A 12899-nucleotide genomic window follows, 5' to 3' on the forward strand; every position below is an offset into this window, starting at 1 on the left:
GGAGACCAACTTCACCAGTGCATATTAGGTGCAGGAGAACTGTAGATTGACAGTTTTATTGTAGACTCTGGGGATATTACATTACATGCCCCCACTTAATCAGACTGCTGAGGGTCAACAGAGGAACCAGAGTGTGAGTGGAGGGTGGTGAGTGAGTAGAGGGCAGTGAGTAAGTGTAAATGGAAAACAATGCAACTTGTGCTCTGCCTGGGAGGGGAAGAAAGATGGGAGACAGTCAGCAAGCATTGTGCTTTCTCCCAGCTTCTTACATGCCACATGGAGACACTGCTGCCCAGAAAAGCTGACCCAGGAGGGCGCCATGCCACCTACTGTTCCCGTCAGAGCTAAGCTACAACAAAAGAATGGGTGGTACTTGTAATCAGGCTCAGACTGAGACACTGTCACGCAAGATGCGCGAGAATGCATTGAGCTGCGCAGTGGCTGCTGTGTAGAGAACAGCTGAGCAGGCAGCGAAATGCTGCTCTACTCTCCAATAATGTACAAACTGTATTAACTATGTGGGGGCCCTTGGCCGACCACCCCTGTCCACTCACCTATAATTCAGTCCCGGCGCCCCTTACACATTAAGCCCACACAGTCGTAGCGCCCCTTACACATTAAGCCCACACAGTCGTAGCGTCCCTTACACATTAAGCCCACACAGTCGTAGCGTCCCTTACACATTAAGCCCACACAGTCGTAGCGTCCCTTACACATTAAGCCCACACAGTCGTAGCGTCCCTTACACATTAAGCCCACAGTCGTAGCGTCCCTTACACATTAAGCCCACACAGTCGTAGCGTCCCTTACACATTAAGCCCACACAGTCGTAGCGTCCCTTACACATTAAGCCCACACAGTCGTAGCGTCCCTTACACATTAAGCCCACACAGTCGTAGCGTCCCTTACACATTAAGCCCACACAGTCGTAGCGTCCATTACACATTAAGCCCACACAGTCGTAGCGTCCATTACATATTAAGTCCACACAGTCGTAGCGTCCCTTACACATTAAGCCCACACAGTCGTAGCGTCCCTTGCACATTAAGCCCACACAGTCGTAGCGTCCCTTACACATTAAGCCCACACAGTCGTAGCGCACCTTACACATTAAGCCCACACAGTAGTAGCGCACCTTACACATTAATCCCACACAGTCGTAGCGCCCCTTACACATTAAGCCCACACAGTAGTAGCGCCCCTTACACATTAAGCCCACACAGTCGTAGCGTCCCTTACACATTAAGCCCACACAGTCGTAGCGTCCCTTACACATTAAGCCCACACAGTCGTAGCGTCCCTTACACATTAAACCCACACAGTAGTAGCGCACCTTACACATTAAGCCCACACAGTCATAGCATCCCTTACACATTAAGCCCACACCGTAGTAGCGCCCCTTACACATTAAGCCCACACAGTCGTAGCGTCCCTTACACATTAAGCCCACACAGTCGTAGCGCCCCTTACACATTAAGCCCACACAGTAGTAGCGCCCCTTACACATTAAGCCCACACAGTCATAGCGTCCCTTACACATTAAGCCCACACAGTAGTAGCGCACCTTACACATTAAGCCCACACAGTCATAGCATCCCTTACACATTAAGCCCACACAGTCATAGCATCCCTTACACATTAAGCCCACACAGTCGTAGCGCCCCTTACACATTAAGCCCACACAGTAGTAGCGCCCCTTACACATTAAGCCCACACAGTCGTAGCGTCCCTTACACATTAAGCCCACACAGTCGTAGCGTCCCTTACACATTAAGCCCACACAGTCGTAGCGTCCCTTACACATTAAGCCCACACAGTCGTAGCGTCCCTTACACATTAAGCCCACACAGTCATAGCGTCCCTTACACATTAAACCCACACAGTAGTAGCGCACCTTACACATTAAGCCCACACAGTCATAGCATCCCTTACACATTAAGCCCACACAGTCGTAGCGCCCCTTACACATTAAGCCCACACAGTAGTAGCGCCCCTTACACATTAAGCCCACACAGTCGTAGCGCCCCTTACACATTAAGCCCACACAGTAGTAGCGCCCCTTACACATTAAGCCCACACAGTCATAGCGTCCCTTACACATTAAGCCCACACAGTCGTAGTGCCCCTTACACATTAAGCCCACACAGAAGTGGTGCCTTTTGATACATTGCTGATGCAAGCGGGGAAGGGAGCGATGCCGGGGGGTGGAGGGGAGGGGGAAATGAGGCAGTCGTTAACAAGGACCTCCCTCGTCTGTACTTGTTCAGACGAGGGATGGGGTCATTAACGAGAACGGGAGCGCACATTGTTAACATTGAATGTACACACTAGAAGAGACTGTAAAACATCTCGCTCATATCGGCCCTTCTGAGCGAGATCTTTTATTTTCTCGTCTAGTGTGTATGGGGCTTATGTCCAGCAAGTAGACAAGGCGACAATGTTGCAGAATGTTAAATTGTAGCAATCCAGCCGCCATTCTGTTGTAAAGAGGAGAGGGATAACTTGTGATCAGGGTGATTTATATAGACACTAGTTACCGGCCCGTCAAAATGAGAGAACATAACAGTAATGTCAGCGCCTTCGGCTGTGCGTGGCTGAATGGAGCAACAATTTAAGACTGGTCGGAGTTGCTCTGTTGGGCACCATCTAGTGGCCACCGGCGCATAAAACACTTGAATTCCCCCCCATAGATGTGAGGGACCAGTGTTAGGCTTATAGTATATAGGATGCTTGAATCATTAAAAGTCATCTTTCCACTCCACTGTGTGATTATTTTGACAGATGAATTAAGTTGTTCCTTTATGTAGGAACAAGTGCAGCATGAAGGACAACCACCTGGCCGGAGCACTTCTAGGAAGTCTTGCAACAGTGCGCCACCGTCCTTGCACCTATATAGCTGTAAATGCAGAGCGCGCTGCACACCCGATGCTGCCATGGATCTCCGGCTGAGCCCACGGCCATGTGAGAGCCTTGGCCGGCAAGAGTCTCACATGTGGGCGGCACTAGGGAGCCACTGCTGAGTCCGGCTGGTGTGTGGCAAATAAAGTGGTGTATGTACTAAGACTTAGGAGCATATGTAATGGGGTCAGAGTTGGTCAGAGGTGCAGGATGCCGGACTATCTTGGATGATTTTTTAAAGCGGCAAACATTTAAGGCATGGTTTTGCCATGTAAATAATTGGCGGCGGCGCTTTAAAAAAAAAAAAGAAGAAAAAAAAACGTCAGATTGGCCGCCATTCTGGCACCTCCAGCAAACTATGACCCTATTACATATGCTCCTTGGAGGTACTTAGGGGGTCATTCAGAGTTGATCGTAGCTGTGCTAAATTTAGCACAGCTACGATCAGGCACTCAGACATGCGGGGGGACGCCCAGCACAGGGCTAGTCCACGCCGCATGTCAGTGCCACCCCCCCTACCCCCGCAGAAATGCAAAAGCATTTGAGGAGTAACTCCCGGCCAGCGCAGCTCCTGTGGCTGGCCGGGAGAACCTCTTCGCTGCCCGGGTCGCAGCGGCAGCGTGTGATGTCACGCAGCAGTCGTGGCTTGCCCCCCCAATGGTCCGGCCATGCCTGCGTTGGCCGGACCGCACCCCCTAAATGGCAGCTTAACGCCGCCGTCCAGCCCCCTCCCACCCAGCGACCACCTCTGCCTGTCAATCAGGCAGAGGCGATCGCTAGGGAGCAACGGCCTTTGGCCGTCCAGCATATGCCGGCGCATGCGCAGATCCGACCCAATCGCTGCGCTGCGATAAACTGCAGCGAGCGGCTCGGAATGACCCCCTTTATCTCTTTCCACTTTCTTTCTCTCCAAGGCTTAGTAAATACAGTAGACCCCTTAAAGCGTGTAGATGAATTAACAGATAGACGTCCTTCCACATCAAATCTGTGGGTGACATCGGCTTACTGCATTTCATGGCCGCGTAGCACTGGCAGTATATATACCCCATATGTTGATCACACTAATAAAATAAATGAGCGTATTCACCTTTTGTAGAATCAGATCAAAGAGAACGGAATCAAAAAAAGGCACAAGTATTGCCGAACCCATTTAGTGACAGACCGGTATACAACGCAAAAAAGATAATACAAATATAAAAATAAATTGATAAAAGCTATAAATAACCAAAAAAAAAAAAAAAAAGTGTGTCAGGGTGCACCAGTGAGATACAGTACAGGGCACTGGTGCATTCCACACTAAAGATAGCACCAGGTATAAAATAAAGAACCTACCTGTAATGACTGAGACAGTGAAGCATATTATTCATGGGAGTATAATGACCGCAAAATACTCGGAAAACTCATTCGGGAGGGACATCGTTACTGTTAGCAGGTAAGAAACACTGAGCAGAGTAAACAGTAGTCCAAAGGCGCAGGACCAAACCACTTCACGCTTAGGATCCTAAGGTGCCTGGGAGAGAGTGGTTCCACCAAGAGACTAAACTGTGCAATCATTAAATGTTATTACGTTCAGCTGTGTCGTTGAAACCGTGCGGATGTAAAGTTTTTAACCTGAAAACTCAGGCATCCCATCAGCATGTCACCTGCTAAGTGTACTTAATTTTTTCAATAGCTTTAATGCTTAGGCCAATGCTATCACCCGTCTGACATGTAACCTATACCCCTTAAAAATATTCCATCTATGGGCCCGATTCAGGCCTGATTGCACCTCTGCAAATTTGCAGGCGTTTTTGATCAGACAGTCGCTGCACACACAGTGGCCCGTGTAAGTCGGTATCCGTTCACATGGTCGACCATGTTATGGTCGACAGTCATTAGGTCGACCACTATTGGTCGACATTGACATGGTCGACACATGAAAATGGATGGCACATGAAAGGTCGACACATGAAAAGGTCGACATGATTTTTTTAAACTTTTTTTTCTTTTGGGGAACTTTTCCATACTTTACGATCCACGTGGACTACGATTGGAACGGTAATCTGTGCTGAGCGAAGCGGTAGCGGAGCGAAGGCACCATGCCCGAAGCATGGCGAGTGAAGCGAGCCATGCGAGGGGACGCGGTGCACTAATTGGGGTTCCCAGTCACTTTATGCAAAAAACGACACCAAAAAAACTTTAAAAAAACTCAGGTCGACCTTTCATGTGTCGACCTTTCATGTGTCGACCATGTGTCCATGACGACCATGTCAATGTCGACCAATAGTGGTGGATCTAATGACTGTCGACCATAACATGGTCGACCATTCATACCGGAACCACGTCAGCTCTGGCCCCGATCAGCCTGTTCTCATCACACTGGAGGAGTAAGTCCTGGGCTGCGCACAGACTGGAAAAATCATTTGATGTTGTGAGGTGCATTTGCAGCTGACCGGCGTTTGCAGGTATTTTCGCACAGCATATGCAGACTTGCACGGTTCCGGTATGAATGGTCGACCATGTTATGGTCGACAGTACTCCTCCAGTGTGATGAGAAAAGGCTGATCGGGGCCAGAGCTGACGTCACACACCCTCCCTTAAAATGCTTGGGCACTCCTGCGTTTTTCTCCTGACACTCCCAGAAAACGGCCAGTTACCACCCCCAAACGTCCACTTCCTGTCAACTTGTGAACGCCTAGCGGTTTAGCCTCGTGCATGCGCATTACGATCCATATGAATGCACAGTCAAATGATAATTGCTCTCCTGGCAAAATCGCACAGCAGCAATCGGGTCTGAATCAGGCCCTATGTTCCAAGAAGTATGTAGACCATGTGTGGTCCTACCTGTCACGTTTGTATTTGGATTTGAGTCACTAGCAGGTGTGGAGTCTGAGGTGCTAGACTGGAAGCTGGATGGCTGATTATAGTTCCTGCTCCTAGATACTGTCCCTGGTATGAGGAATACACTTAGTATGAAGATAGGAAACGTGCACTGGCTTCTGGCAAATGGAGGCACGAGGAGAACAGCCAGAGTCTAGGAAGAACCTCTGCAGGTAGATACTTTGACACACTAGTGCAGCCGGGTGAAGGAACATTCAGTAGACTGCAACTTGGCTTGAACAGAGTTCTGGAATGGTCAGGAGCAAAAACAGCTCTAGAACTGGACTGGATCCGGAGGATTACTCTGAACCGGACTGGAGCTAGCAATGCAGCAACTGCACTGGTAGCGCAATGTTCTGGAGTAAATAGAGTAACAAAGAGCACAGCAGTCAGGTAAGTGGCTCAGTAACCCAGAGTGGCCACCAGGTCAGATTGTCAATGCAGTGACAGATAGACCTTTAACAGTGCTGACCAAGTTCTCCGCTGTATTGAGAGCGGCAGAAGACAAGCTTGGGGGCCACCGACACATGCTGGACTGGTGAGCATCTTAGTAGGCGCTCCATTTGGTAATGCCAACTGCTTCTATTTATATTGTACAGACATCTTCTGGGACGCTTTGTGTTCCACCTTTATTCATTAAGTTATATTTACTGAAACTCTGGTGTATGTGGCTATACACATACTGGGACTTGTAGTTCTCCACAACACTCAGTAGAGTAGCTACAGCGTGTTTCATTTATAAAGTGATCTGGACATATATTTGTCATTACTATATTGGTATTAGTGTGATATCACGCAGTAGTCGCCTCTTTATTGTTCATGGAGTTAATTTTTATTATTGTTACTGGTGTATACTGCTGCCTTATTATATATTACTATTTTTCATTAGTGCCGTTACACAATGTTTGGTGTCTTTCCAATGAGAAACTGGCAGAAAAGACAAGGTGCTGTCCTCCTAACATTAGAGACTTGTCCAAAGCAAGACGGTTGTTAGAAGACAGGTAAAAACCTAACCTCAATGATGGTCACGGTTATAAGTGGCAGTTTACAATGTTGGACTTGAAGTGGTTTCCACCATATGCATTTCCTGACGTACTGCATCTTTAATGCCCAGCAGAGGTCAGTTCCAAGGACTGGTAGATAGGTAGGCAGTAGGTGCATCATCACAACAGCATTGCAGGTCTGCACTTCTCGCAGTGAGAACGGACACTTCGGGGTAAAAGAGTCCGAGAAGTGCGCACTTCTGCAATACGAAGCCCCCCCATTTATGGGTTTACTACCTGGACTCCACTAGCACTTCCCCAAATACAGAGATATAACTCAGAGTCTGGCTTCTCTCACCCTCTGTTCTGCTTATCAGAGCAGCAGTGAATATATGCTGTGTTCATTGAATCTAATCCCGGGAGAGAAGGTTTGGGGGCATGGTCAGCAGCTCCCAGAGCCCTGGAAGGGAGGTTTAGGCTCCCCCAGTTAGGGTTAGGCTGCGGGAAATGGGGGTTGTTAGATTTAGGCACACCTGGGGGAGGGTTAGGCTGTGAGGGGGGTAGGTAAATTTTAGGCTATGGAAAGTGAGGGATAGGAAGGTGGGGGGGGGGGGGTTAACTGGTAATGAGTGTCAGACCTTTTCCTTCAGGTCCCCAGCACACTTAGTGCATCACGCTTGTATTGGTCATTCGGACTTTGAACCTGGTGGTCAGTGTAAGGTCTGTGACCCTGAGACCTCGGTGTTACTGAAGAAGTCAGTTCTGTTTGATGACTGCTGCATGTCCTGTTCACCTTTAAAAACCTTAATGCAGTGATTTCCAACCTCGGTGCCCAAGTACTCCCAACAGTTCATGTTTTCCAGGTCTCCTCACAGGATTGCAAGTGAAATAATTAGCTCCACCTGTGGGTCTTTTGAAATGTGTCAGTGAGTAATGAGTGCACCTGTTCAACTGCTAGGTGACCTGGAAAACATGAACTGTTGGGGGTACTTGCCAGCTTAATGCACCACCAATCTGTATGCAGGATATTATCCTGAGCAGGTAGTACTGCATACACCTCCAAACACGACTCTGCAGGAAGGACAGAATTCTCCCTACCTGGGCTTCCCAGTTATATATGATTGGTGTCATCTGTGTTGAACTAGTTAATGGATAAGAAAGGTGTTTCAGCACAGGTGCCGGAAATCATATATTAAGAGGGAAGTCCAGGAGCAGAGCATTCTGTCCCTCCTGGAGAGGGTCATGTTGGGAGGTATGATACTGTACAAAACCATGAACAGGCTTATGCAGGCTTCCTGTGCAGTTCCTGTAATTATTTAATTTGAAGACAGGGGATGCCAGTGGTCATGTGACTGATTCCAGAATTCTGACACCACTCCGGAGTCAGTTCCCGGATCACCGTCATTCCAAAGGAGAGTATCGGGGTTTAGGGTTAGGCATTAGGGGGGCCTCAAGTGGCACAAAGGTGGTTGTTAGCTATAGCCGCTACTCCCTGAGGGTCAGGGGTAGGGGACAGGGGAGGGTAGGAATACTTACCTTTTCCACGGTTGGAATCTTCAGTGGCAGGATGCCGCGGTTGGTCATGTGACCACCCTGACTGCCAGTATTATTTAGTATGTATGCAGAAGACAGAATGGGTATAATCCTATGACTATGGCAGGTTCTTGCATTGGTGGAGATGTGGGTGCCTGAGAACTAACAACCTGGTACCAGATTCAGAGGCTGGAGCAGAAGAGAGCAGAGCTGTGGATATGTGGCAGCAGAACTGGGTTTGAGAATCAGCCCTGCACTCTACTGCAGTTCTCATTTCCAAAGCACAAATGCTGTACTCACTAGTAGCCACCAGGTGGTGCTGCTCTAGATCAGTGCAATTAGTCCTGCAGCATATGACTGTGCAATAAAGTACTGTATGTGTGTGTCCATGCTGCTATGTGCGGTAGATGTTCCCGGTTTATACAGTAAAAATGTAATGCAGTTCTGAATACGCCACTTTCATACCATGGGGCAGTAAGGCAGAGCATCGTATAGGCTTGGTTACTAGATTAAGCATTTCATGTCAGACACGAGTAACTGCATTGTCTGTATTAGCAGTAGGCTCGTACATGCAGGATATTCTACACCGCCACCTAACTTGCTTTACTGTATGTAATGATGGCAGGGAATCTCAGAGAATACTCAGAACTTCCATTCCCATCACTACAGGAGCCCAACACAGCTGTCTCCTGTATCTAGCATGTAATCCGGCCTCCGGCTATAAATCTATTTCCTAACGCAGAGATTCCCAAACGCAGTCATCAAGGCACCCCAACAGTCCAGGTTTTAAATGTATTCATGCCATACTTGCCTACTCTCCCGGAATGGCCGGGAGGCTCTCGAAAATCGGGTGACCCTCCCGGCCCCCCGGAAGCAGGCAAGTCTCCCGATTCTTCAGGTCCCCCCTGCCCGGCCGCCCACTTAGTGAGCAAAGTGGGCGGTCCAGGCAGTTGATGACGCGGTTCTTGCTGAATCACGTCATCATAGCCACACCCCTTGCAGTATAATGCCGGTGATCGCAGCATTACAGAGTGGGGGGCGTGGCTTAGAGGAGGTGCAAATGTAACTCCACCCACATCCTCCCTCCACCCCACCCTCATTCCGTCTCCGGTCCACCCCCTCCTCATGTCATATTTCTATGCACCTGCAGCTTAGAAGACAGGGACAGGTCAGCTAGATACAATATTGGAGCAGTCTGATACTTGGAGATCACCCAGCACACAGAGCTGCAGTGAAGGTAACATTTTATATAGGAAAGGAAGCACCAGGGACAAGAACGTCCTCACTTGTATATAACATACAGCAGCCACAATCATTATTCCACCACCGTATACATTATGTGTTCCCCATGCAATACCTCGTAGATTGTAAGCTCACATGTACAAAGCCATCCTTGCAGTCGTTGTAAATTGCCTGTATTAGGATCTCCTTACTGTACGGTGCTAAAGAACGAGTCAGCACTAGATATAAATAGGCTGTGTTACACACTTCCCTATCTAGCGCTTGTACTGCAGCTCTCACCATCCTCTGGCCGGGACCCATGGGAGCAGTAAGTCACTACCACTACTAGAGCCAGAACTGCATGTGCCCCTTTATAGGACACAAGTCAGTGACTCCCTGTACATGAATGGGATACCCTGGTGGCGTCCTACTGAGAACAATGCGGCTTTTCCTTTCAAAATCAAGGGACACATTTATCAACTTTTAACTCTGCCATGACAGTCCAGGTTTCAAGGATATCCATGCTTCAGCATAGGTGACCTGATACCTCAATTTGATTTAACTTTCTGGACTCAAGCATGGATATCCTTAAAACCTGGACTGTGATGGCACAGTTTGGGTTGGGAAACGCTGTTTTAAGCAATTCAGCAATAACAAAATCCACAGTAACAATCCCCCCCCCCCATCCCCTAAGACTGGGTATCCGGTCTCTAGGTCGACAAGACTTAGTTCGACAGTGTCTAGGTCGACCACTATTGGTCGACAGTAACTAGGTCGACATGTTCTAGGTCAACAGGTCAAAAGTTCCACATGAGTTTTTCGCTTTTTTTTCTTTTTGAACTTTTTCATACTTTACGATCCACATGGACTACGACTGGGAACGGTAACCTGCATGGCGAGCGCAGCAGTAGCGGAGCGACTCCAAAAAACATTTAAAAAAGTAATGTCGACCTTTTGACCTGTCGGCCTAGACCATGTCAACCTAGTTACTGTCGACCAATAGTGGTCGACCTAGACACAGTCGACCTTCAATATCACACCCCTAAGACTGTGTGCTGCATCTCCCCAGCATGTGCTGAGTCCATTCCTCTACTCACTGGTTTCCTCTGCTTCCTGCGTTTGGCCATTGTCTGCTTGTCTCACATCTGCCCTGGCTGTGCTCACTGATCCCTTTTATGAACTATCCCATTAGGATCCCCGTCTGTGATTGGCTGGATCCAGGAGCTGCCCCTCCACTCATCGGCAGCCTGGAAAACCAGGAGTGGCTGATTCCGAGCCTGCAGGTTTATTTCATTACTAACTTGTAATTACAGATATAAGAACACGTGTGTGTTTTGCAGTAGCCCCCCCTGGCTTCATCACATCACGGGGTCCCCCTGGCAAAAGCAATGACTACCCCCCAAATAGTCAACCCAGGTTGGGGATTCTTCAGGAACTGGGGACCTCCCAGTAAAGGGGTCCCCCCCCGTGCTGAAGCCTGGGACTATCCTCTGCACCCCTGGGCAGTGGGTGCGGAGTTGATAGCAGTTACATTTAAAAGTGAGAGTAATATTGCCCATTACAGTGGGACTACAGGTCCCAGAAAAACTATACCGCATGTCGTCACTTGAAGAACTACAAGTGCCAGCATTAAGGGCCCGCTGGCACCTATCGGGGTATATTCAATTGCAGTCGAAAGCTGGCGTCTGTCGAAAAGATGGCAGTTTTTGACTTTTTTAGGTCGGGAGAGGATCCGACCTATTCAATCTAACCGCAAATTATTCGACAAGTCGAGGAATTTGACTTGTCGAAAAGCACGTGGATCGGCGGAATAGCTGCCGATCCGCGTGCCCCCTTTTCAACCATCTCAATTCAACTTTTAAAAAAGTCAAAGTGAGATGCGGGAGCAGAGACGGGGAGAGCCGCGGGCAGATGGGGAGAGCAGCGCCAGAGGATGTGTCACAGCCGCCGCTCACAGCAGCGTCCACCCGGTCTCGCTTGCTGGAACCAGGTGGACGCTGCTGTGAGCGGCGGCTGTGATGCGTGGACGGGGAGAGGTAGAGCTGGGGGCAAGAGTGGGGGGAGAGCCGCGGGCAGACGGGGGAGAGCTATATAGCCGCTGCTGTAGCACTGCTCTCCCCCATCTAAGCTCCCACATCTCAATTCGACTTTTTTAAAGTGGAATTGAGAATGCATTGAATAGCCCAGGTTGGATCCATTCCGACAAATGAATGTCGGAATGGATCCGACTTTAATTGAATATACCCCATAGTCCCACTATATAGGAAATATTGAAATAAAAACAGGACACAGACACCAAATGTATCACTTTATTACACATTCATGTACACTCACACTCACACTCCATACTTATACTCACCGGTGCAGGTCGGTTCTCTTCTCCAGTAGGCATCAAGGGGCTTGGCAAAAGAAAAACTCTTCCCGAATCCAGCGGACACAGAAGCGCTGTATATGCAGGGAGGCATTTGATATGCCGGCTGTCGAGATCCTGGCGCTCACCATACTGACGCCAGAGTCCATGACAGCCCTGGAGGGAGAATAAATTGCGTGGCTCGCGTAGTGCAGCGAGCGCAGCAAGCCCGTAAGGGGCTCTTTTGCGCTCATCCCACTGCCTGCATACCGGCATAACATACTACACCCGTATATGCATACTGCCCCTGAGAATGACAGAACCCACTTGGATCTCTGCAATGGCCAGTGTACACGTGCGGTCAGCAGACCACATACTGTATGCGCAGTTGCACTGGATTACCAATGTACAAAAATAATTTGCCTAAAACCATCACATAAAATATAAAATTGTTTTTTTATTATTATTATTATGAGTTATTTATATAACGCACACATATTCCACAGTCCTGTACAGAGAACACTTCAGTCATTCAGTTATTCCCTGTCATGTGAACATCAGGACTATGTTTGTTTTGTTTGTCAGAAAACAATGAACCTACCCATATGTGTCTGAGGTATTGGAGGAAACATACGCAAACATGGGGGAGTACAAACTCCACACAGATATTGCCTTGGTCAGGAATTTAACTCATTATCAAGAGCTGTGGTGCAGTAATGCTAACCACAGTGCCAACCCGTCTGCCCGACATTTTCACATTCTGCTGAGGACCATATATGAGCTAAAGTGATGCTTTTCAAAATCGCAGTGTCTTTGGTGTTTTTGGTCACTATAGCAGAGGTTCCCAAACGCGGTCCTCGAGGCACCCCAACAGTCCAGGATTTAGGTATAGCCATGGTTCAGCACAGATGGTTAAATCAAACTGACTTAGGTGCTAATTAAGGGGGACATTTACTAAGCAGTGATAAGAGCGGAGAAGTGAGCCAGTGGAGAAGTGGCCCCATCAACCAACCAGCAGTTCTGTATCATTTTATAGTATGCAAATTATAGATGTT

At 48.4% G+C, this 12899-nt stretch overlaps 1 protein-coding gene across 1 annotated transcript in view; it reads right to left on the reverse strand.

Moving 5' to 3' along the window:
• Nucleotides 1-10647, reverse strand: part of LOC134945842 (NFATC2-interacting protein-like) — a 60605-nt gene extending 49958 nt beyond the window's left edge. Inside the window, exon 1 of the mRNA XM_063935363.1 lies at nucleotides 10592-10647. Within this exon, the coding sequence (XP_063791433.1) occupies nucleotides 10592-10621 (30 nt within the window). The 5' untranslated portion in view covers nucleotides 10622-10647. The remainder of the gene's footprint in view (nucleotides 1-10591) is intronic.
• Between the last annotated feature and the right edge of the window lie 2252 nt (nucleotides 10648-12899).

The sequence above is a fragment of the Pseudophryne corroboree genome, chromosome 7 (genome assembly GCF_028390025.1).
Source record: "Pseudophryne corroboree isolate aPseCor3 chromosome 7, aPseCor3.hap2, whole genome shotgun sequence".
NCBI classification, from domain to species: domain Eukaryota; kingdom Metazoa; phylum Chordata; class Amphibia; order Anura; family Myobatrachidae; genus Pseudophryne; species Pseudophryne corroboree.